Source organism: Bison bison, unplaced genomic scaffold (assembly GCF_000754665.1).
Source record: "Bison bison bison isolate TAMUID 2011002044 unplaced genomic scaffold, Bison_UMD1.0 scf7180017864479, whole genome shotgun sequence".
Taxonomy (NCBI): Eukaryota; Metazoa; Chordata; class Mammalia; order Artiodactyla; family Bovidae; genus Bison; species Bison bison.
Window position 1 is genome coordinate 2,300,738 of NW_011495039.1, and position 25,834 is coordinate 2,326,571.

A 25,834-nucleotide genomic window follows, 5' to 3' on the forward strand; every position below is an offset into this window, starting at 1 on the left:
ATAAATGTTAGAGATTACTGTTGCCATTAATCTTTCTTGATTTAAAACATGGCACAGGGACTAAATCTCCCTTCTCTCTGAGAAGAGTCCACAACAATGCAGGGTACTCATGGAAGCTGTTTGGTTTCTCTGTCTTTCATTTATTCTTTGGTGACCCAGACTGAAGACCAGTGACCTTTCATTAAAACAAGAATACTGCTATTACCACTGCCACTACCGTCCTGCATCCTGACCACGAGCCCCGCCTACACTGATGGCACCTCTGCCAGTTCACCTTGACCACCACTGGCCGCCATCAGCACTCGCACCAACATCATCAAACTACCATCACCGCAGGCTTCACCATGACCACCACCATCCCCATCTCTACAATCAGTGTATCACTGCCACCACTGGCAACAATAGTAACAGGACCTTTAATATACATGTTGAGTGTAAAGGTGTAAAGGTCACTGGGAGAGTGAAGAATAAGAAACAAGATGCAAATATACACATGCTGGTAAAAGGAGGAACAGGAAATTTCTTAAAAGATACTTCGAATCAAGCACAGAGATACAAGAAGGCATAAGAAATTGCCATCCTCGAAAGACTTTTTGACAAGTTTGTCTTACATCATTATTATAGAATTACTAGATTTACTGCAGAGTAAAGGGTACTGTCATTCTCAGATGGCAGCTACCTCCATGGTTCATCTCCTTCCCTCATTCCTATCCCTCATCCCAAGGGAACTCTTTAACAAATTCTCCTTCTTTCACCCCCAGAATGTACCTCAAATCCACCCCCTTCCTAGCCACTATTGCTGTCCAAGCTCAGAGTGCTTTGTTGAACCTTATGTCCCAGTTGCCACTCAACACAATCCATTCTCCACACAGCAGTTAAGGTGAACTTTAAAAATGTAAATCAGATGATGCGTAAAGCCTTCAGCAGCTTCCTATTGTACTCTGAATTGGATGTTAATTGTTCACCATCATTTTTTTCTACTCTGTCTCCTGCCCATCTTTTCTACTTTGCCTCTTACACTCTCACCCCACATCTGAAACTTTGGTCACACCATCCCTCTTACTGTTTAACACACTGAGCTTTTGGATCCGTCTTTGAAAAAGGCCTCCCAGACACATTTACCTAAAGTAGTCTTTTTCATACTCCATCTTCAGTTCCTCTTCATCATATTTCATACCTCTTGTAATCAAAAGTTATATTATGCATGTTTCTCTATATTTATTGATTTATTAATTTACTTAATCTCCTATTATCAGAATGTAAGTTCCTTGAGGACAATTATATTATTGAATACATTCTATTTCATGTTCTTATTACTCCAATGTTTTATTATGTGATCAGAGTTCTATTTTTAGTGCCAAGATTAGCACCTAACATATTATTGAAATGTAATATTCACTTAAAAATGAAATTTAGTGAGGTCTAAATGTCTGAATTAAATAATATCTCACATAAAGACACTATAATGCAGTCTTTCTATAGATAAGGAAGCTCTCAAATTCCAACTGGAGGCAAAGAAGAGATGAGTAATACATTTAGGAAGAATCATGTCTGAAGGTCCCATAAATATTTTTCCTATAAGGTATTTGGAAATAATTATAAGAAAGGTTAAGAGAAACCTTAACAAATTTGTTTAGTTTCACAGTTTATAACTGTGGTTATATGTGGTTATATATAGATAACTATGGTATCTAAAGATTACACTTTGGCTAACATAAGCATTCAACTCTCAATCATTGCCAAAGGCATATATTGCCTAAAACCTGAATGCAATGGCTCTGTCATATAAAAAAACAAAAAACAAAGCAAAAAAGGCTCTTGGAGATAGGTCCAAAGCTTAGGTATTGTGATTATTTACTTATAGGAGTATATGATTAGTTAGCTATGGCAGGATATAATATCTGGGAAACAAACAGGAAAGTGACATAGCTTTTAATTACTCTGTACTCACAGTGCATGGGGTCTGCATCCATGGTTCCCCATCAATCTGCATTGGCAGAGACTTGCTGGTCCTGGAGAAAAAAAAAAAAAAAAACAATCCAAGTCTAGCACAGAAATACTTTATACAGCAGACTATATGTCCCATATAAAATGGTGAGACCAGGGAATGCAAATATGGTAAAAGCTGGGTTCTGTTCTCAAGTAATCTTTTATAAAAGGAACTTCAGCTCTTGACTTGGGCTCCCCAGGAGGATCAATGGTGAAGAATCTGCCTGCCAATTCAGGAGATGCAGGTTCAATCCTTGGGCCAGGAAGATTTCCCTGGAGGAGAAGGTGGTGGCCTACTCCAGTATTCTTGCATGGAGAACCACATGGACAGAGGAGACTGGTGGGCTACAATCCATGAGATCACAAAGAGCTGGGTATGACTGAGCACAAACCTTGACTATCAATGAATACCCTGTACCTTAGTTACAAATATGTTAAGTGCTTCCTGGTAAATGTGATGATATACACAAAAAATTCTGGATAACAAAAGACAAATGTAGGGTGTATGGTTAATGACACAATCCAAATTACTTGGTTTGTTTCCAAGGCAAATCATTCAACATTACACTAATCCAAGTCTATGCCCCAAACACTAATGCTGAAGAAGCTGAAGCTAAGTGGTTCTAAGAAGACCTATAAGACCCCCTAGAACTAACACCAAAAAGAGATGTCCTTTTCATCATAGGTGACTGGAATGCAAAAGTAGAAAGTCAAGAGATACCTAGAGTAACAGGCACGTTTGTCCTTGGAGTACAAAATGAAGTAGGGCAAGGCCTAACAGAGTTTTGCCAAGAGCTAACCCTTTCAACAACATAAAAGATGACTCTACATATGTATATCACCATATGGTCAATACCAAAATCAGACTGATTATATTCTTTCTTGTTGAAGATGGAGAAGCTCTATACAGTCAGTAAAAACAAGATCGGGCACTGACTGTGGCTCAGATCATGAACTCCTCATTGCAAAATTCAGGGTTTAGGGAAAACCAGTAGGCCCTTTAGGTATGACCTAAAGAAAATCCTTTATGATTATATAGTGGAAGTAACAAATATATTCAAGGGATTAGATCTGATAGAGTGCCTGAAGAACTATGGTTGAAAGTTTGTAGTACTGTATAGGAGTCAGTGACCAAAATCATCCCAAAGCGGGGGGGGGGGGGGGAAGCAAGAAGGCAAAGCAGTTGTCTTAGAAGATTTTACCAATAGCTTAGAAAAGAAGAGAAGCAAAAGGCAAAGGAGAAAAAGAAAGATATACCCCTCTGAATGCAGAGTTCCAAAGAACAGCAAGGAGAGGTGAAAAAGCCTTCTTAAATGAACAATGAAAAGAAATAGAGGAAAACAATAGAAGACTAGAGATCTCTTCAAGAAAATTAGAGATACCAAGGGAACATTTCATGCAAAGATGGGTGTAATAAAGGACAGAAACAGTCTGGCCCTAATAGAACCAGGAGACATTAAGAAGAGGTGGTACAAATACACAGAAGAACTATATAAGAAAGGTCTTAATGACTCGGATAATCACAATGATGTAGTCACTCACCTAGAGCCTGATATCCTAGAGTGTAACGTCAAGTGGGCCTTAGGAAGCATTACTACGAACAAAGCTAGTGGAGGTGATGGAATTCCAGCTGAGCTATTTCAAATCCCAAAAGATAATGCTGTGAAAGTGCTTCACTCAATATCTCAGCAAATTTGGAAAACTCAGCAGTGACCACAGGACTGGAAAAAGTCAGTTTTCATTTAAATCTCAAAGAAGGGCAATGCTAAAGAATGTTCAAACTACAGCACAATTACACTCATTTCATGTTAGCAATGTAATGCTCAAAATCCTTCAAGCTAGGCTTCAGCAATATATGAACTGAGAACTTCCAGATATACAAGCTGGACTTAGAAAAGGCAGAAGAACCAGAGATCAAATTGCCAACATCCGTTGTTCATAGGAAAAGCAAGAGAATTCCAGAAAAACATCTGCTTCATTGACTACACTAAAGCCTTTGACTGTGTGGATCACAACAAACTGTGGAAAATTCTTCAAGAGATGGGAATACCAGACCACCTGACCTGCCTTCCGAGAAACCTATATGCAAGTCAAGAAGCAACAGTTAGACTTGGACATGGAACAACAGACTGGTTCCAAACTGGGAAAGCAGTATGTCAAGGTTGTATATTGTCACTCTGCTTATTCAACTTCTATACAGAGTATATCATGTGAAATGCTGGGCTGGATGAAGCACAAGCTGGAATCAAGATTGCCAGAAGAAATATCAATAATCTCAGATATACAGATGACACCACCCTAATAGCAGGAAGCAAAGAGGAACTAAAGGACTCCTTGATGAAGATTAAAGAGCATGGTGAAAAAGCTGGTTTAAAACTCAACATTCAATTAACGAAGATCATGGCATCCAATCCCATTATTTCATGGCAAAAAGATGGGGAAAAATGGAAACAGTGACAGACTTTATTTTCTTGGGCTCCAACATCACTGCAGACAATGACTGCAGCCATGAAATTAAGATGCTTGCTTCTTGGAAGAAAAGCTATGACAAACCTAAACAGCATATAGAAAAGCAGAGATATCACTCTGCCAGCAACGGTCTGTATAGTCAAAGGTTTGTTTTTTCCAGAAGTCATGCATGGATGAGCGTTGGACCATAAAGAAGGTTGAGCGCTGAAGAATTGATGCTTTGGAAATATGGTATTGGAGACGACTCTTGAGAGTCCCATGGACTGCAAGGAGATCAAACCAGTCAATTCAAAATGAAATCAGCCCTGAATATTCACTAGAAGGACTGATGTAAAAGGTGAAGCTCCAGTACTTTGACCACCAGATGTGAAAAGCCACTCACTGGAAAAGACCCTAATTCTGGGAAAGATAGAAGGCAAAAGGAGAAGGGGCCTCAGAGGATGAGATGGTTGAATGCATCATCAACTCAATGGATATGCGTTTGAGCAAACTCAGGGAGATAGTGAAGGACAGGGAAGCCTGGTGTGCTGTAGTCCATGGGGTGGCAAACAGTCAGACATGACTGTGTGACTGAATAAGAACAACAGCAAAATGAGCCTCCTTGTTTTCATGCAATCGCATGTTGCAAATGTGGAGGAAAAGTGTTTGATATCTCACATTTTCCAGTATTAACTTTCATATATGTTAATATAACATCAGTTATATCTGTGCTATAATCTGTAGTTTCATGTTAGTGTAATATTAGACTTTTGTTTTACAGGCATAATTTTGAAAAAGGGTTTTCAAAAGATTTAAATGCAATATACATATAACATTTTACTTCATAATAATTATTTAATTTATAGAAGCAATGGTAGACTTCATGAAAGAATGTATGTTAATGATGCCTTAACAGCATTTTCATTGGGTAGTTTGCCTAGTAGATACTTCAATGCTTCTGTAAATTCAACCGTGTGTGTACCAGACTAGAGGAGATAGAATTTGTATGTTAGAATTGTATCCATGGTCTCAACAAAAGATTACCAAATTCCAATGAACATGGTAAGTAACAGTGAATCAAATCTTTATAAATTCTGTCAATTTCTATTACTTTGAAATGTATCAGTATTAATCATTGATAACAATGTATAGATGAAACGAAATCATTATCAAAATCTTATATAACATTAATCTAAATAATTTGTAGTTATGCCATCTCTGGTGGCTTGACAGTAAAGAATCCATCTGCAATGCGGGAGACTGGGGATCGAATCCCTGGGTCAGGAAGATCCCCTGGAGAAGGGAATGGCCACCCACTATATATTCTTGCCTGGAGAATCCCATGCACAGAGAAACCTGGCAGGCTACAGACCACGGGGTCACAAAGAGTGAGTGACTAATACTTTCACTTCACTTTTCACATGTCAACCTCCTTTCTGAATTACAGAGAAAGGGATACCTGATGACAACAGAGGAGCACTGAGCCAGCCGCCTCCCAGCACTTTTCAGTCCTGTGTATATTTGCCCCATCTCCATGGCTCCTTCCAAGCCAACCACCTCCAGCAGCTGATCACTCAGATCTGAAAGGAAACAGAAGCCTTGTAAATTACAGTGTATATGCATACAATGCCATTCCATTAGACACTATGGAAATGAAAAATAAAAGCTTCTTGAGAAAGAAAGCTTCTGTCTGAGATACTATACTAAAAGTAACAAAAAGATGGTCTGTCTGTCTTCTGAAACTCTCAGTTTAAGCTCCCCTTTCCCCACAGGTGCTGTGGGGAAAGATGTGCTGTCAGCTTATTCTACAACAAAATGGGAAGAAAGGATTCTGAGCCAAATTATGCCAAAAAATATACCAGTAGCTTTAACATCAACAAATTTAACGTTATTCCACATGTATATATGGGACATTTATACCCCCCACATCAGACATTTGGCAGCAAATACACATTTCAGTACTATAAATAAAGTATGAGGACATGCTGTCAAACGTGATTTTGTTGAATTACTCAAACAAAAGATCTTAGAGATCATGGAATTAAAGTTTCTTATTTTAAAGATAAGAAGACTTGAGGCATTAAATCACTGAGTGACTTGTCCACGTGCGGGTTAAGTTGCTTCAGTTGTATCCAACTCTTTGCAACCCTATGGACTATACAGCCTGCCAAACTCCTCTGTCCATGGGATTTTCCAGGCAACAATACTGGAGTGAGTTGCCATGCCCTCCTTCAAGGGATATTTCCAACTTAGGGATTGAACCCACATCTCTTATATGTCTCCTGGATTGGCAGGCACGTTCTTTACGCCACAGTCATAGGTAAACTTGTGCAGAGTTTTTCTTGACCTTGAAAAAAGAAATGTTTTCCTGATGGTAAAGAATATGCTACCGAATTCTAGAGTAGGTTAGATAATTATCACCATATTAATACAGTGTTTTTTCTTTTTTTAACCAGAGGACAGTAAAAAAAAAAAAGGTTAATTGTATTAGGTACTGCTTGTCGAGTGTTTCCAAAGTACCTGTCACTGCCTAATCACTCGTTCCATATCACGTCACTTGCTCCCCTCGCAAAACCAATTTAAGACAAATACGATTATTAGAATTTACAGACAGAGAAACTTAAAATCAGAGAAGTTAATTCAATTTATTTATATTAACATAAAGAGGAAGTGACAGAGCCAAAATCTGAGGTGTAATCACAATGTTATATTTGGTAAATCAGCCATACCAAAGAGAGATACTTTTAAAACTGATAGAAGTATTTCTTATTGAGGGAGTGACAGTGGTGTCTGCGTGAGCTGCAAGGTCCCTTTCCAACCTGCAAACTTTCACTCTCCAGAGTAGCAGAGGATGTAGTCGTATCAGTAAAACCCTACAGAGCACAACGGTGGCACACAGCCCCTCCACTCACTTACCTGGCTCAGAATGCCCGAACCCTTGATTTGAAGGCAAAATTTTAGGTGCACATATATGGTCCTTTTCTATCATGATATTTTCATGTAATCCCATGTGTTTTCAAATGCAAATAAATTGTTTAATACTGTTTTCAGTAGCAAAAAGAGCTGGAGGGGTGGCATAGAGTGGTATAAGGTAAGATATGATTATACAAGTTAACCGTGTAATAACTAGTCATAGCTGAGCGTGGACTTGAAGCAAAACCAGCATATGTGTGCTGTATGTACTCCATTTTGCACAGAAAGTCCTCATTTCCCACTAGTGAATCCATTTTAGCACAAAGTTCAGAGAGATGAATGATATATTTTCAGTGTTGTTCATGTGTGTGGTAAACAGCACTTTGAAACTTCAAAATTTGTTAGGCCCATGATCTTCGGCACATTTTATCTAAGCTCTGAAAACACACTGTGTGACCAATCCACTGTACGTTTTTTGAATTGAACTGACTTTTAAAAACCATTGTTTTTTAAACTTTAAGCGCGAGCTGCAGCAGGAGGTTTCTTCACATGTGGACACAACTATCCAGCTACTGAATCAAAGGCTAACAAGTCATAGTATCATTCACCTTGCTGTTCTAAACCATATTTAGACTGATTTCTCATCAAACTTATTCTGTGTTTCTAGTTTAAATTTATGTTGCCAAGAACAGATGGACAAGGAATGGAAACATATTCTTTCAGCTGTAGCCGGCACTAAAATGTGCTTGGCTCTATAGCCTGGGTGTTAATATACGCATTTCTTAGATATATGTCAACCAGAAAACTGCACTGTGGCAAGCTCTAAAACCCCAGATGTGTGTCTGGTGATATTTATAAAACAACAACAACAACAACTACCACAGAAACGAAGCTCCTGTTCAGTATTCTGTGTTTTCCACTGCTTGGTTCTTAAATAGGTGAAATTTTACACTGATTTCTGTAATGATCTGGTGGATGGGAACTGTTCTACAAGAAATGAAATACTTCCTCACGACAGAGTTAATCTGTGAGCCCTAACTTTTCCATGAATCACGGGGACTGTCTGCATCTACACCATATTGCTACTGTCTACCACCCTCTTTCTGATTTTTTTCTTTCTTTTAATTTGTCTTTGTTTTTCTCCCTGCAAAAATGCTCCGAAAATCAATTCTACCATTAATCACTGGTAATGAAGACTTTGATTATAGATTTAGAAGACGTAGGCATTTAACCTTTCATGTTCTTGCTAACACAAAGAACTGCATAGAAATAGTGCTATATTTACTAGTGCAAAATTAACAACATATTCCTTTTAATTAAGCATTCAGAAAAAGAAAGAAATTCTAATTTGTGCTGCACAAATTTGCTCCCATAACACTTCAACAATTTTATATACAAAAGCCTGTAAGGTCTGTGTACAACTGCTGCCTCTTACATACTGTCTTTGGGGGCAGGGTCCTCACTGATTTCAGACAAAGATAATTTCTACATAATTTTGAATTCTATTTCTACCTGTGGTATCATCTAGAAACATCAAAACTTCCTCACTTCACATGCTAGCTAAAATTTATTTTAAGCACAGGTCCCCTTGAGATGGCATAACCAACCAGATTCACCTCCTTAATTGGTTTGTTATGTGGCTACTGCTTTGAGCCCATGAACTGAATCAAGCCCACTGTCTGTTTATGTATGGCTTGCAAGAGTGGTTTTTACATGTTTACAAATGGGAAAAAATTGATACATTGTGACACCTGAAAATACATTAAGTTCAAACTTGAGCATTCATTAATTAGTTTTTGTTGGAAGCAGACACTGGTTAGTTGAGGTTTTGTCTATGTCTGCTTCCACACTATAATGGCAGAAGAGAGTGTCTGCAGCAGAAACCATGTGGCCCAGAAAGCCTACAATGTTTATTATTCAGACCTTTAGAAAGAAAGTGCCAAGCTCTGCCTGACTGCTTGAGTGAAATCTTAACTATTTCTGGCCACTGAGGTTTTCAACTTTAGTGCATCTGCGTGCTAAGTCGCTTTAGTCATGTCGGACTCTTTGTGACCCCCTGAACTATAGCCCAGCAGGCTCCTCTGTCCAGAGGATTCTCCAGGCAAGAATACTGGAGTGGGTTGGCATGCCCTCCTCCAGGGAATCTTCCTGACCCAGGGATCGAACCCGTGTCTCCTGCATCTCCTGCTCTACAGGCAGGTTCCTTACCCACTGAGCCACCTGGGAAGCCTGGGTTTCACTTTGGTACTGCCTCTATAGATCCTAATGGCATCACAGTTGCCTGAAAGACATAATGTCCGAGCACTCATTCCTTACTGTGTGTGCTGGTTTGTAAAAGAACTTCAACTATAGAATCTCACCATACTCATATACTGTGAGGTTTCCTACAATCAGTTTGTTGTTGATCGTGAAATACCAGTTTCTAAATAACCCCGTTACAAAAGAAAGTAGAGCAGCTTAACGTTCAACATTATGCTCAGTCATTGCATCTGGTTAGCCTTCTCGTGTGTGAAAGTACAGTCATAGGTAGGAAGGCAGAAGTCTCACCCAGGCCTGAAGACACACGTGTGTGTCTACCTGTGAGAGTCTCCAGCTGAGTACTGAGAAACCCGGACCTCCTGATACTAGGAAGTGTCTCTATTCCAAGGAAGGTGGTGCTTTTGATCAATTTAATGTTGCTTTTGAAGAGGAAAAACAGTACATTTCTGAAAGAGTTAACAGATCTTTCCAAATGCCTCCATGCCTCCAAATGCCTCCTTTCCAGAGGCAAGGAAATCTGCCAAATTTAGTATTTCCATTTTTAAAATAGAAAGTCTAGAAAAGGTGTTCAGAGGGAACAGATGTCATGAAAAACAAAAACTGGGTATAGTAGAACAAGATTTTTAACACAGGGGCAATGATTCTGAATGCAGAAAAATATGACTTTTTTACCAACATTAATTAAAATTAAGAACTTCTTTCAATTATAAATTTAGGCAAGAAACCACAGTTGTAGTAGAAATATCTCTGACTTTGTCACTGATAGATATCACACATATTTCCATATCACATTATAGTTGTTGCAATATTTAAAAATTTATACTTTATATTTAAGAATTCTATTTATATTTTAAAAGTCTATTTTTATAATCTTTGACATCTTAATAATTACTAAGCCTCTGCTAGATTTCTAAAAGTAATTTATTAAAATGGGAAAAGAATCTAAAAAAGAGTGGATACACATACACACACACACACACACACACACATATGTATAACTGATTGTGTCAGACTCTTTGTGACCCCATGGGCTATAGCCTGCCAGGCGCCTCTGTCCATAGGATTTCCCAGACAAGAATGCTGGAAGGCTTCCCTGATGGTTGAGCGGGTAAAGAAACTGCCTGAATGCAGGAGACTTAGGAGATATGGGTTCAATTCCTGAGTCAGGAAGATCCCCTGGAGGAGGGCATGGCAACGCACTCCAGTATTCTTGCCTGGAGAATCCTATGGACAGAGGAGCCTGGTGGGCTATAGTCCACAGTGTCGTAGAGTCGGACATGACTGACTGACTAACACTTTCACTTTCTTCAGGGGATCTTCCCCACCCAGGGATCAAATCTGGGTCTCCTGCATTGCAGGCAGATTTTTTACTGTCTGAGCCACACACCACTGTTTATCAACTATACTCAAATAAAAATTTAGAAAAGAAGCACATATCTTACTGAATTGAAATCTTAACATTTCAGTATTATGGATTTCCTTTGAAGCCTACATTTTTTTTAAATTTTATTTTTAAACTTTATAATATTGTATTAGTTTTGCCAAACATCAAAATGAATCCGCCACAGGTATACCCGTACTCCCCATCCTGAACCCTCCTCCCTCCTCCCTCCCCATACCCTCCCTCTGAGTAGTCCCAGTACACCAGCCCCATGCATCCAGTATCGTGCATCGAACCTGGACTGGCGACTCGTTTCATACATGATATTATACATGTTTCAATGCCATTCTCCCAAATCTCACCACCCTCTCCCTCTCCCACAGAGTCCATAAGACTGATCTGTACATCAGTGTCTCTATTTCTGTCTCGTACACAGGGTTATTGTTACCATCTTTCTAAATTCCATATATATGTGTTAGTATACTGTATTGGTGTTTACATTTTTTTTAATGAATTTTAAAACATTATTCCAAGGAAGAATCAGTAGATTTTACCAGGATGGCAAAGAGGACTATAGCACAAATATGGTAAGAAACCCTACTTTAATCTGCCTTTGACTTTGTATACCTTTTCCTGAACATTGCTAGTGCTGCATTATTGAGATACAGGTAATCTGGGGGTATGAGCATAAAATCTGAAGGTCAGTAGTGTGGTATAGATTTGAGAACCCAGGAGCAGCACAGCTAATAAATGGATAATACTTCTTCATGCTTAGTCTCTTCATTTTTGACAGTTACACCCTGATAATACATCTCATTATGTAATTGTTTCAGACTGACATATGTAGGGAACAGAAGAGGAGGCACGACAAACACAGACTGAATGTGGGTCGTAGCATTTTGGCATTTCGTTGAATAGAGTGTGTACTGAAGGGAGAGGGACGAGGTGGGGACAGGGCAGGGCACACTCCTTTGTGCATGGTGTCCAGCAACATGCGGTAGCACAGGGGCCAGCTATGTCCTGGGGTACACTCAGTGACTCAGAAAGGACACTCTGTCATCACCTAAATTGCTAATTATATCACAACTCTTAAGGACTTATTGGCCAAGGTGACACCAGGCTAGCTATGGAGTTGTACCTTCTAAGTGCTAAGACTGCATGCCTTCCAGCAACGCTTGTTTTAGCTAGCAAACATTTGAAACATGCCTGAGGATCCAGAATAAACTTTAAAACACCTAGGGGTATATGAAATTACTAAAGTGAATTCTTCAAGGATGATTTTGTAGCATGTCCGTCTATTACCCATTGATTCTTTATTTTTAATTTATTTGGCTGTATTTGGGTCTTAGTTGTGGTACGTGGGATCCTCACTTGTGGTGAGCAGGCTCAGTTGCTCCATGGAATGTGGTATGCGGGATCTTAGTTCCCCCACCAGGGATCTAACCCTTGTCCCCTGTATGGTAAGGCAGATTCTTAATCACTGGACCACCAGGGAAGTCCCTGCCAATTGATTTATTTTAAAATATTTGTTTATTTTTAAACAGTTTATTTTTGTTCTGGGGTACAGTTGATTAACAAACAATGTTGTGACAGTTTCAAGTGAATAGCAAAGGGACTCAGCCATAAATATATATATATATACACACATACATACACATGTATCCATTCTCCCCTAAACTCCTCTCTCTATAGGCTGCCACATAACATTAAGCAAAGTTCCATGTGCTGTAGAGTAGGTCCTTGTTGGTTATCCATTTTAAATATAGCGGTATGTACATGTCCATCCCAAACTCCCTATCTATCCCTTCTCCCCATTCTTCCCTCGAGCAAGTACAAGTTCATTCTCTGTGAGGCTCATTCTGTTTAGTAAGTTCATTCATATCATTGTTTAGATTCCACACAAAAGTGGTATCAGATGATATTTGTCTTTCTGTCTCTGGCTTATTTCAGTCAGTATGAGAATCTCCAGGTCCATCCATGTTGGTACAAATGTCATTATTTGATTCCTTTTAATGGCTGACTACTATTTCATTGTATATATGTATCTGTGTGTGTGTGTGTGTGTGTATATATACACACCACATCTTCTTTACCATTCTTCTGTCAGTGGACATGTAGGCTGCTTCCATGTGTTGGCTATTTTAAACAGTGCTGCGATGAACACGGGTGCATGTATCCTTTCAACGATGTTTTTCTCTGGATATATAACCAGGAGTGTGATTGAGGGTCACATGGTAGCTCTATTTCTTAATTTATATGTACGCCTCATGAACATAAAGCTCTTTTCTCCAACCTCCATAAACTAGAAAATGCAATTAGAAAAGCATCTGAGGGGAGAGAGCTGGAGCAAAAACGTATTAACATGAACTCTGTGTTTCAAGTTCAGTTCAGTTCGGTTCAGTTACTCAATTGTGTCCGACTCTTTGCGACCCCATGGACTGCAGCACACCAGGCTTCCCTGTCCATTACCAACTCTCAGACCTTGGTCAAATTCATGTCCATTGAGTCAGTGATACCATCCAACCATCATCCTCTGTCGTCCCTTTCTCTTTTGCCTTCAATCTTTCCCAGCATCAGGGTCTTTTCCAATGAGTGAGTTCTATGCATCAGGTAGCCAAAGTATTGGAGCTTCAGCTTCAGCATCAGTCCTTCCAATGAACATTCAGGACTGATTTCCGTTATGATTGACTGCTTTTGATCTCTTTGCAGTCCAAGGGAATCACAACAGTTTTCTCCAACACCACAGTTCAAAAGCATCAATTCTTTGGTGCTCAGTTTTCTTTATAGTTCAACTCTCACATCCGGTTTTTCTGGAAAAAACCTAGAAAAAACATAGCTTTGACTAACAGACCTTTGTTGGCAAAGTAATTTCTGTACTTTTTAATATGCTGTCTAAGTTGGTTATAGCTTTTCTTCCAAGGAGCAAGTGTTTTTTAATTTCATGGCTGCAGTCACCATCTGCAGTGACTTTGGAGCCCAAGAAAATAAAATCTGTCACTGTTCCACTGTTTCTCCATCTATTTGCTATTAAGTGATGAGACTGGAAGCCATGATCTTCATTTTTTGAATGTTGGGTTTTAAGCCAGCTTTCTCACTGTCCTTTTTAACTTTCATCAAGAGGCTCTTTAGTTCCTCTTCACTGTCTGCCATCAGGGTGGTGTCATCTGTGTATTTGAGGTTATTGATATTTCTCTTGGTAATCTTGATTCCAGCTTGTGCTTCATTCAGCCTGGGGATTTCACATGATGTATTCTGCATATAAGTTAAATAAGCAGGGTGACAATTATATAGCCTTGACATACTCCTTTCCCAATTTGGAACCAGTCTTTGTTCCATGTTCTAACTGTTGTTGTTCACTTCTAACTGTTGCTTCTTGACCTGCATACAGATTTCTCAGGAGGCAGGTAAGGTGGGCTGGTATTCCCATCTCTTTCAGAATTTTCCACAGTTTTTTGTGATCCACACAGTCAAAGGCTTTGGCATAGTCAATAAACCGGAACTAGATGGTTTTCTGGAACTCTCTTGCTTTTTTCTATGATCCAACAGACGTTGGCAATTTGATCTCTGGTTCCTCTTCCTTTTCTAAATCCAGATTGAACATCTGAAAGTTCTCACTTCACATACTGTTGAAGCCTAGCTCGGAGAACTTTGGACATTACTTCGATAGTTTGTGAGATGAGTGCAATTGTGCAGTAGTCTGGCACTGCCTTTCTTTGAGATTGGAATGAAACTGACCTTTTTCAAAGTATCTTTAAAGCAAACTTCTGGCATCTCATGGAACATACTACACAATTATGTCTGTCAAGGAAATAGAGATTATATATATACATTATATATACACATAATATGTGTATATATAATGTGTATATATATATATATATATATATATATATGCTACATCTACCCTGAGAAGACTTTCTGATAGGAATTTATAGGCATTTTTCCATTTAAGACTTCCAACAATGCCTTGAGGCCAGTATTATTCTTTTTTTTTTGAGGAGGAGGAAACTATGTTATCTATTCAAGTCTTCATACACAGTTGAAAATATGGTTTTCCAACTAGGTTGCTTCACTCCAAAATCCATGTTATTAGACATATTGACAACAGTTAAGAACTAACCAATTAAATGTTATCAGTGACTGAAAGACAAAAGTACAACAAAGAAATATATAATACCATAAAACGGTGCCATTAATAATCATACCACTGAATCAGGTCAGATGTTCTCACCAAATTATAATATAATATAAAACTCTCATTCACTATGACTACCCTAGGTCATGTAAAAGAATTATACTTAGAAGAATTTTGATAAGAAGCCTAAGACATGCAGAACACTTTTTGAAAGGATTTCTATCCAATGTGGATAGAAATATTTTCATTTTAGAAAATAAAAACGAAAAAGGTTAAAGTGTAGTACATAAAGGATTAGGAGAGTTACTTGGAAAATCTAGCAGTGTGAAGTATCCCATTCTCTGATTAAATCTGAAAAATAAGGAGTTAAGGTATATACAGACACACACACACACACACACACAGAGCAGAATCACATGCCTGACTTTAAAAATGACTTTTAAAGAATAGATTTGATCATCTCTTTTAAAGCCATCTGTTTTAAAAAAAAAACAACCAGCTATAGCTGACTATAACTTCATGTATTTTCATTCTAAAATTCTGAACTTCCCTAAATGGATCCAAAAAAAAAAAAAGAATCATAGTAGTCTGGCATACTGTCAACAACTGGCCTACTGCGATCAAAGTGGTCCAGGGCTGGCAATCACTTTATTATGGCGTACTTGAAAGAGGACTCTCACCTGACGACACACAACCCCAGAAATCAGGGACATTTCATACACAAGGCCGTAGAGAGCCAGCTTTAAGACTCCCCACAGAAAGCTATTGCTACAACTGGCAAAGAGAATTATCAGTAAATGTAGGCATAGAGTTTAGGAGTACAAGCTAGCAGTGATTCTGAACACTGCTGCTTCTGGGGTCTTGAGTCGGTTTGCTCTTGTTAAGCTTTGAGGAGGGACTGAATTTCAGGCTGATGCTTGTTTTCTGTGTGAATGAGCCATTAGGGTGTGAGGGGCTGTTTTCACAACATCACGCTTCCCATGCCCTCTTTCATAAACCAAACTACTTTACGCGTCTCCTCGCATTAGTGCCATCATTAAACAAAGTGAGTGCACGTGAATGAGGGCCGATGTCAGCAAATTCTGAATAACTTCTGGAGGGGCATCCTGAGTTCCAACACTGAAGCCTGCTAAGGGGCTAAAGGCTTCCCTAGTGGCTCAGATGGTAAAGAATCTGCCTGCAGTGCCGGAGCCCCAGGTTCAATCCCTGGGTCAGAAAGATCCCCTGAAGAAGGGAATGGCAACACACTCCAGTATTCTTGCCTGGAGAGTTCCATGGACAGAGAAGCATTACAGCCGATAGTCCATGAAGTTGCAAAGAATGGGACACAATTGAGCAACTCTATCTAAGAGGCTAAAGTGACCAGGAAAATCACCAACCCTTACCTTCTAAGAAATAAGTAGTTCCAATAATTAAAAAACAATTTAAAATCCAACTTAATAGAAGGCAGTGGTGATCTTATTTTACATATAACTATGTGATATTTGGCCTTCCATGGGGCTCAGAGGTAAAGAATCTGCCTGCAATGCAGGAGATGTGGGTTTGATCCCTGGGTCGGGAAGATGCCCTGGAGAAGGAAATGGCAGCCCATTTCTGTATTCTTTCCTGGGAAATCCCATGGATAGAAGAGCCCATTGGTCTACAGGCCATGGGGTTGCAAAGAATCAGATAAGGCTGAAGCAGCTGAGCATGAACATGATGTGATCTTAATATTCAATTTCCAAAAGCACTAGGAAAACCAGCTATTTTCTTGAAATATATTATAGAATATAAGAGTATAGTCCAACAGTCTCCTTATTTTAGTTTTAATGAAATGTGAAACACACTTGTGAACTAATAAAATTTTTAAAACTTGGTAATACATTGGAACTCACTTATAAAATTAAGGCTGAAAATTAAAATACAGACAAAATATAATTGTGAGGAATAGTGATTTACACTACAAATTGGCCTGTATAACAGAGCTGGCTTTGATATCCAATTATTCCTGGTTACATATAAATATTATATGCCTAGCAAGAGTAATACATTGGGGTTCCTGTGCTTTCTGAGGCCATTTGCATAAAAGTACTGCTGGTCAGAAGTAAATCTTACTCTCCTGGCAGTTTGTTTTCTGAAAAGAGGCTACATGACTAACCAGAATTAAACCCAAGTAATCTTTGGAACTTTTTGGTAGTGGTTAAAATATAGGATCATATCCTGAAATCACTTTGCCGAAAAAGGTCTGTATAGTCAAAGTTATGTTTTTTTTTCAGTAGACATGCACAGATGTGAGAGCTGGACCATAAAGCCCAGAGCACTGAAGAATTGATGGTTTTGAACTATGGTGCTGGAGAAGACTCTTGAGAGTCCCTTGGACTGAAAGAAGATCAAACCAGTCCATCCTAATGGAAATCAACCCTAAATATTCATTGGAAGGACTGTTGCTGAAGCTCAAACTCTAATACTTTGGTCACCTGATGTGAAGAACTGACTGATTGGAAAAGATCCTGATGCTGGGAAAGATTGAGAGCAGGAGGAGAAGGGGACGACAGGATGAGATGATGGATTGCATCACTGACTCAATGGACGTGAGTCTGAGCAAACTCAGGGAGCTAGTAAAAGACAGGGAAGCCTGGTGTGCTTCAGTCCATGGGTCACATAGAGCCCGTTTAAGGAGTTTTGCTGTTACGCAGGGGCGAGGACCACCACCCACCCCAAACAACCGAGGACAGGACACAGGAACAGGACTGAGACAAGAACTGTGACAGCCTCAAGCACTGACAAACAACACACTTAAATCACCATCGCCTCACCATTTAAAGAGGAACACTTCTTGATTCATTCAAATCAGAGAAGACACTGTTTCATTTGGCTTATGATCAATTACAGGCAGATGGGGTAATGTATCTAATATGCTACCTGTTAACAAGTTAGTATAGATTAAAATACACCTGAATTCTTCTGTTTTCTATCTATCCTCCTTGTTTTTTTCCTTATGCAGTAAGATAATTTTGTTTCATGGCTTTATGGCCACAGAAGAAGAATTAAATTACATTCTGGATTACTAAATTGAATTAATGTTGACATAAGTAGTTTTATTTGGATGAGATTTTTAAATTAATCCCATTTGTAAATACTTATAAGAAATACAATATCCTTTGTCATGTCAATTAGGAAGTTAGCAGAGAAATCCATTACACATATGTGATCACTTAGGAGTGAGACCCTGTAACCTACTACTGTGTAGAAGCTTTGCAGTGTCTATTCAACTCATGACACTTATTAATCATGTACTGACAAGCTTCCAAAGAGCTTGAATTTTTTTAAAAATTAAAGAATAAGCCCTTGTATGTAGACATGTTGAGGGACTCAAATAAGTACAAAAGGTCTCTGTGAAAAAGTTTTTCTTTACATTTTAAAAAGCATGTCATTTTAACTTTAGCAAAGAACCTCACTGATATTAATTCATCTTTTAGGAAATACAGCAACATTCATGACTAATAGTAATGGGGAAAGTAGAAATGGAACATTCAAAGTATGTTCACCCTTAAAAAACACTTGAGAACACAACGGAAGTTCAAATGCAAACTTTCAGATCTCCAATACCAAGAAACTCAGGACTTTATCTCCCCTTTCAAGGACTGCCTTTGGGTGTGGGGGAAACCAAAACCTCTTTGGTAGCACAAACTTTACTAACATAACTCATTCTTCTCCTACCCCCTCATATAAGAGATATACCCTTTAAAAAAAAATAGTTTAAAGTACTGCCACATTTATACCCTCCATACAGAGAAAATTTATTCTATTTAGTAGCATTCTTTGAAAAGTTATTTACTTAAAAAGTCTTTACTGTATCGGTCTTGTAGCCCTTCATACAGCTGAACAAAAGCAGTTCTATGAAAGAAGTCTAAACTTGGACAAACCGTAAAAAAAAAAAAAAAACAAAGTTCCTCTCTGTTTTTATCAAATTTGATTGCTGCAGCTGTTCCCAGTTTCTGTATTTTAAAAATAGCCTTATTCAGTGCCTTGTTGGCTAAAGGCCAGAGTGCCATTAGAACATGCTGTACGGAAAACCTCTATTCAGTTACAGATACAGAAATATATTTAAGATCAGTGGGGGTCATCTGCAGCAAACACTTGGAAGGGAAAATAGAATTTTAATGTGTTTGGACCAATCACCACTTCTACCAGAAAGGTTAAAGCTCCTGTGCAGAAAGTTCCTATTCTTTTTTTTCTCCTAGTTGGGTAAAAATGCAGAATGAGTATCAATTTCACTGGGAAAATATTATTAGAAATGTCTACCCCTCAAATAGTGTTTGTATAGCTGAGATGCGCATTTCAAAGGATACCTACTAGTGGTTTCTGTTGGACAAGTATGGCTGGTATACATCTACCCAGGGCAAAGGTGCACATTACTGAACAAATGCTATGGAAGGAACTGCAACTTTTCTCTGATGTAGGCCACCAAACTAAGGTCATCAGGCGTGAAATAAAAGTGCATGCAGGGGAAATGAGCCGAGGGACTAATTTTGGACTGATAAATCCATACCTTTGGGCTGGAAGTGTGAGGTCAAAGAATTGAATTATTTGGTAGCATCTTTAAAACTGTACTCAGATATTCAGTTCTTTCCTTTTTTTTATCTTAGTAGAGGATTCAATAAAACTAGCATGTTCAGAATGGAAAGTTACTATAAATTACAAGTAAAAAGACTATTCTGCAAGTATCGTCAATAAGAAGAAATTGTTGAAGCCCAGGAATGAGAGTAATAAGAAATAATTAAATAGCAGGTGTCTAGAAAGAACCTAGGTGAGAGGAGAAGTTTACACCAGAGAATGTACATCATGATCAAGAAAGGAAGTATCCAAGATTTTACCTTTCTTGAAAGCTACCATGATAACTTGCCATGATCAGAGGGAGTCTGGCAGAAGACCTGAACTTCTGGAGTCAGAGATCCAAGACTTTATTATCCATAACACTAATGTCAGTGCCCTGAACTCCAGTTTCCACAAGGTGAGGCGAAGAGTATTTCCACTTTAGAGTCAAAGACAGGAAAGAAACCACATCAGTAGTTTGCAGGCTTCTTGGGATAGGAGTGGGCTCACTGTAAACCCAGGGGCAGAAATAAAGCCCAGTTTTCACGTTAATTCCATGAAGAATGGGAATGAAAAGATGATGCCCAGGACTTCTTGGGGCAATACCAGAACCAAATGTTCAGTGGGATTGAACTGGTGGGTAGAACAAAGCTGAACCATAAGTAGGCTATAGGTAGCCCACTGTAATGAAGATCTTTCTTAGATCATTAAATTAATACCATAATTGTATTGCTATTCTTTATGATTTTTGAAATAAAAATATTAGTGATGCAAGTATACAATATCTTAGATCTCTGGGAAGACTACTGGAAAATAGGACATTTCTTATTAACTACATGCTTATTATAACATCATGAATAACAGAAACAAAAATGTTAAAAAAATCAAAGAAAGATTAAAACTATATGTATCAGTTGCTAAGCTAGGTGCTAAGGGTACAGTGGTGAGCAAGACAAAAAACAAAGACCAAATACAATCTTTGGAAAGTAGAATTTCACATTGTAATATAAGTCCAAAAATGAACAAGTCTGAAGCTTCTACAGGGCAACTTGCCACTGCATGAGAGGAGCCATTCTGGTTATTAAATTGTCTGTGCACTTAAGACTCAGCTATTCCTGAAATTTGTCATTGACTTCTTTTTTTGGCTACATGAGCAAATGTACACATTTTGTATCTTTCAAAATCATTTTAGATATTTATAAAAAAAAGTGGCCTAGTTTTATCTAGTCAGTTGAATTGGGTTTCTCTCACTTTCAAACTGAAGGGCACCTGAGTGTCATGACTTACAGTTCTTACCATTGTCAAATTCACCCTGCTTAGTGTACTTGGGGCATATCATTCTCTTTCTCTGACACGTTTAATGATTCAGTTCAATTCAGTCGCTCGGTCGTGTCCAACTCTTTGCGACCACAAGAACTGCAGCACTCCAGGCTTCCCTGTCCATCACCAACTCCCACAGTTTACTCAAATTCATGTCCATTGAGTCTGTGATGCATCCAATCACTTCATCCTCTATTGACCCCTTCTCCTCCTGCCTTCAATCTTTCCTAGCATCAGGGTCTTTTTCAATGAGTCAGTTCTTCACTTCAGGTGGCCAAAGTATTGGAGTTTCAGCTTAAGTCCTTCCAATGAATATTCAGGACTGATTTCCTTTAGCATGGACTGGTTGGATCTCCTTGCAGTGCAAGGGACTCTCAAGAGTCTTCTCCAACACCACAGTTCAAATGCATCAATTCTTTAGTGCTCAGCTTTCTTTATAGTCCAACTCTCACATCCAAACATGACTACTGGAAAAACCATGGTCTTGACTAGATGGACCATTGTTGGCAAAGTAATGTCTCTGCTTTTAAATATGCTGTCTAGGTTGTTCATAAATTTTCTTCCAAAGACTAAGCGTCTTTTAATTTCATGGCTGCAGTCACCATCTGCAGTGATTTTGGAGCCCAGAAAAAAAAAGTCTGACACTGTTTCCACTGTTTCCCCATCTATTTGCCATGAAATGATGGGACCAGATGCCATGATCTTAGTTTTCTGAATGCTGACTTTTAAGCCAACTTTTTCACTCTCCTCTTTTATTTTCATCAAGAGGCTCTTCAGTCCTTTTTCACTTTCTGCCATAAGGGTGGTGTCATCTGCATATCTGAGGTTATTGATATTTCTCCTGGCAATCTTGATTCCAGCTTGTGCTTCATCCAGCCCAGGGTTTCTCATGATGTACTCTGCATATAAGTTAAATAAGTAGGGTGACAATATACAGCCTTCACGTACTCCTTTCCTTATTTGGAACCAGTTTGTTGTTCCATATCCAGTTCTAACTGTTGCTTCCTGACCTGCATACAGGTTTCTCAAAAGGCAGGTCAGGTGGTCTGGAATTCCCATCTCTTTAAGTATTTTTCACAGTTGGTTGTGATATACACAGTCAAAGGCTTTGGCATAGTCAATAAAACAGAAATAGATGTTTTTCTGGAACTCTGTTGCTTTTTCGATGATCCAAAGGATGTAGGCAAATTGATATCTCATTCTTCTACTTTTCTAAATCCAGCTTGAACATCTGGAAGTTCTCAGTTCACATACTGTTGAAGCCTAGTTTGGAAAATTTTGAGGATTCCTTTGCTAGCGTGTGAGATGAGTGCAATTGTGCGGCAGTTTGAACATTCTTTGGCATTGCCTTTCTTTGTGATTGGAATGAAGACTGATCTTTCCCAGGCCTTTGGTCACTGCTGAGTTTTCCAAATTTGTTGGCATATTGAGTGCAGCACTTTCACAGCATCATCTTTTAGGATCTGAAATAGCTCAACTGTAATTCCATCACCTCTACTAGCTTTGTTTGTAGTGATGCTTCCTAAGGCTCATTTGACTTTGCATTCCAGGATGTCTGGCTTTAGGTGAGTGATCATACCATTGTGATTATCTGGACTGTGAAGATCTTTTTTGTATAGTTCTTCTATGTATTCTTACCACCTCTTCTTAGTATCTTCTGCTTCTGTTAGGTAAACACCATTTCTGTTCTTTATTGTGCCTATCTTTGCATGAAATGTTCCCTTGGTATCTCTAATTTTCTTGAAGAGATCTCTCATCTTTCCCATTCTAATGTTTTCCTCTATTTCTTTGCATTTGTTGTTCCTTAAAGGGCAACAACCTTGGCATTTGGCTGTTTGTAATTTTATTTCTAGTATTCCTCTATGCAAATTTTCACACCTTGTTCAAACTAGTATTTTTCTGTTCCCTAAAATTGTCCCATTGCTACTACTCTGCTCCTCACTATTAAGCAAAGCTTTTTCCTCACTTGCTTAGACTCTGTTAATCCTTTAAGGCTTAGTTTAATAACACCTCTCTCTGTACTGCTTTCTTTTATGCCACCAACCCACTGCTAAATGTTATAAAAACACTCTATTTTTATGATCCTTTTGACACTCAACCCACACTGTGAGGCAGCAAACAGAGTACCAAAGATTCACATAGTGTGGACCATGGAGCGCCAGACCTAGCAATTCAAAAATGACACAAATCACTTTTCACTTTGGTCATCTCATTGCCTAATGGACTGCGTGAAAGCTCTAACTGTTGAGTGTAATTGTTATTGATATTTTAGTCCAATTCTGATTTTCCCCCCACACTACTCATAAAAGTAATCCCAACTTTTACACAGCTATTATGAATTTCTGATGATCTAATTTTATTCCATCTTGATTAGGAATTTTGGCAAGAATTTTTATTTCCCTGACTTAAATGTCATCTCTATTTTGTTAAATCATATATATTGTTTCAGAAAAATTAACATTCATGCGTTCATTTATCCATTCATTTCATACAACAAAGTGACACTGAGCACCAAGTAGATGCTCAGTAGGTCAATATATGCCAGGCACTGTGGAAAGTGACTGAAACTGATGCGAAAGATGTTACAGTTTCTAACTTCAAAGAGGTCAGTATTGTACGAGAAAGGATAAAAAGAGTAAAGAAAAATTGTAATGTAGCATAAATAATGCTACAGTAGACACATATTCAGGATTCCCAGGGAGCACTAGTGGTAAAAATCCCACCTACCAATGCAGGAGATTTAAGAGATGTGGGTTTGATCCCTGGGTTGGGAAGATTCCTTGAAGGAGGGCATGGCAACCCACTCCAGTATGCTTGCCTGGAAAAATCCCATGGGCAGAGGAGCCTGGAGGGCTATAGCCATGGTGTTGCAAAGAATCGGACACAACAGAAGTGACTTAGCACACACGCAGACACATATTCTAAGAATACATTAGAAACAGTGTTGAGTGTTTAACTCCATGGATGGTACCTGGGGGTGGGGAGAGTCAGACAGGAGAAGTTTAGGGAAAGTCTTAATGGACTGATGATGTGATGATAAATTTTAGTTTTCTGATGTTGGGTTAAGTGAAGCTCTTCCAGAATAAGAAAAGTGTATAGAAACAAAAGGACATTTAAAATAACATGGAGGCCCAGGCGCCTCAGTCGAGCACCGAGCCGTCGATCACTTGGCTCCCGCAGTCTGCGCTCCGGCTGGCTGGTGGCTCCACCCGCCATATTGTAGACCAGCAATCCGTTATGGAGCATGCCATTACCCCGCTGGACCCCCTGCTTCCCTCTGGGAGTTTGAAATACTGCCTTGTGATTCTGAACCAGCCTTTGGACAAATGTTTTCGTCATCTTTGGCACAAAGCTCTTTTAAGAGCCTGTGCTGATGGGGGTGCCAACCACTTATATGACGTCACAGAAGGAGAGAGGGAGAGCTTTCTGCCTGAATTCATCAGTGGAGACTTTGATTCTATTAGGCCTGAAGTTAGAGAATACTACGCTATTAAGGGCTGTGAAGTTATTTCAACTCCTGATCAAGACCATACTGATTTTACCAAGTGCCTTGAAGTGCTCCAAAAGAAGATAGAAGAAAAAGACCTACAGGTAGATATGATCGTGACCTTGGGAGGACTTGCTGGATGCTTTGACCAGATCATGGCATCTGTGAGCACTTTGTTCCAAGCGCCTCAAATAACTTCTTTGCCAGTTATAATAATCCAAGAGGAATCTCTCATCTACCTGCTCCAACCGGGAAAGCACAAATTGCATGTAGATACCAGGATGGAAGGTGATTGGTGTGGCCTCATTCCTGTTGGACAGCCTTGCAATCAGGTGACCACAACAGGCCTAAAGTGGAACCTTACACATCAGATGCTTGGCTTTGGAACACTAGTCAGCACGTCCAACACCTACGACGGATCTGGTGTTGTGACTGTAGAGACGGACCATCCCCTGCTCTGGACCATGGCCATAAAAAACTGACCAGTGCTGACCTCCGTCGCTGTGCCTCTGACATACCTCATTTGCCAACAACATCATGCTCACCAAGAACAGTCCACCTTGGCTGGCAGGACTCTAAACCTGTCTCCTGGGAGGCCCGCTAGTTTTAAAGACTGTTCATGTTCTGATCATTCAGGGAGCACTGTAGATGACAGATTTCAGTTTTACTCTAACGGTGGCGGGGGGTGGGGTGGGGTGTCATTATTTAAAGTAAATATGCTGTATTAAATTCAGTTGGAAAACTAACGTGGGTCATGTCTCAAATTCAGTCCTGATCACTCTTATTAATCACTCCATGTACCCCCAGAAAACAGTTTGTAATTTTGAAGCTGAGAAAGCTCTGAGGTTCCGTACTGTCCAGCACATACACCTCCTCCTGTTGATCCTTAAACGCTTGCTTCTATGTCATAATGTTAGCTCTCTGTCTTCTGTGGACCTTTCACTGAAAAAAATAATTCCTTCTAGCTTGGGATGCTAGAACCGCACCATTTTATTCTGACCTTAACAGTTTGGGGTATTATCTTTTAATGATAAATAAAAAATCACTAGCCTGATTGTTAAAATTTAAAACAAGTAGAACGCACTCAGCTGCTGTACATGACACAAACCCAGTGTTGCTGTAAAGAATGAGAGCAGCCTGTCTCTCCTCTCTGGTGCTACGACAGCGGGAGGGTCGCGTTGTAAGTGGAGAATGAAAGCGGGGCCCGTTGAACCAGCCTGCGGTTGTGCATAATCATTAGAGATCATTTTTAATTATTTATGCAAATACATGTGAAACTGAATCCAGATGTGAAATAAAAATATTTAGTTATAAAAAAAAAAAAAAG

At 39.1% G+C, this 25,834-nt stretch overlaps 1 protein-coding gene and 1 pseudogene across 2 annotated transcripts in view; one reads left to right on the forward strand and one right to left on the reverse strand.

The window, feature by feature from the left end:
* Positions 1–25,834, reverse strand: part of DGKB (diacylglycerol kinase, beta 90kDa) — an 873,198-nt gene that overhangs the window by 31,860 nt on the left and 815,504 nt on the right. Inside the window, exons 23-24 of the mRNA XM_010862153.1 lie at positions 5,897–6,017; positions 1,952–2,012 (exon numbers count right to left, since the gene is read on the reverse strand). Of these exons, the coding sequence (XP_010860455.1) occupies positions 1,952–2,012; positions 5,897–6,017 (182 nt within the window). The remainder of the gene's footprint in view (positions 1–1,951; positions 2,013–5,896; positions 6,018–25,834) is intronic.
* Positions 24,077–25,819, forward strand: LOC105004515 (annotated as a pseudogene). Its single transcript, XR_827225.1, has one exon. The product of XR_827225.1 is annotated as a thiamin pyrophosphokinase 1 pseudogene (transcript).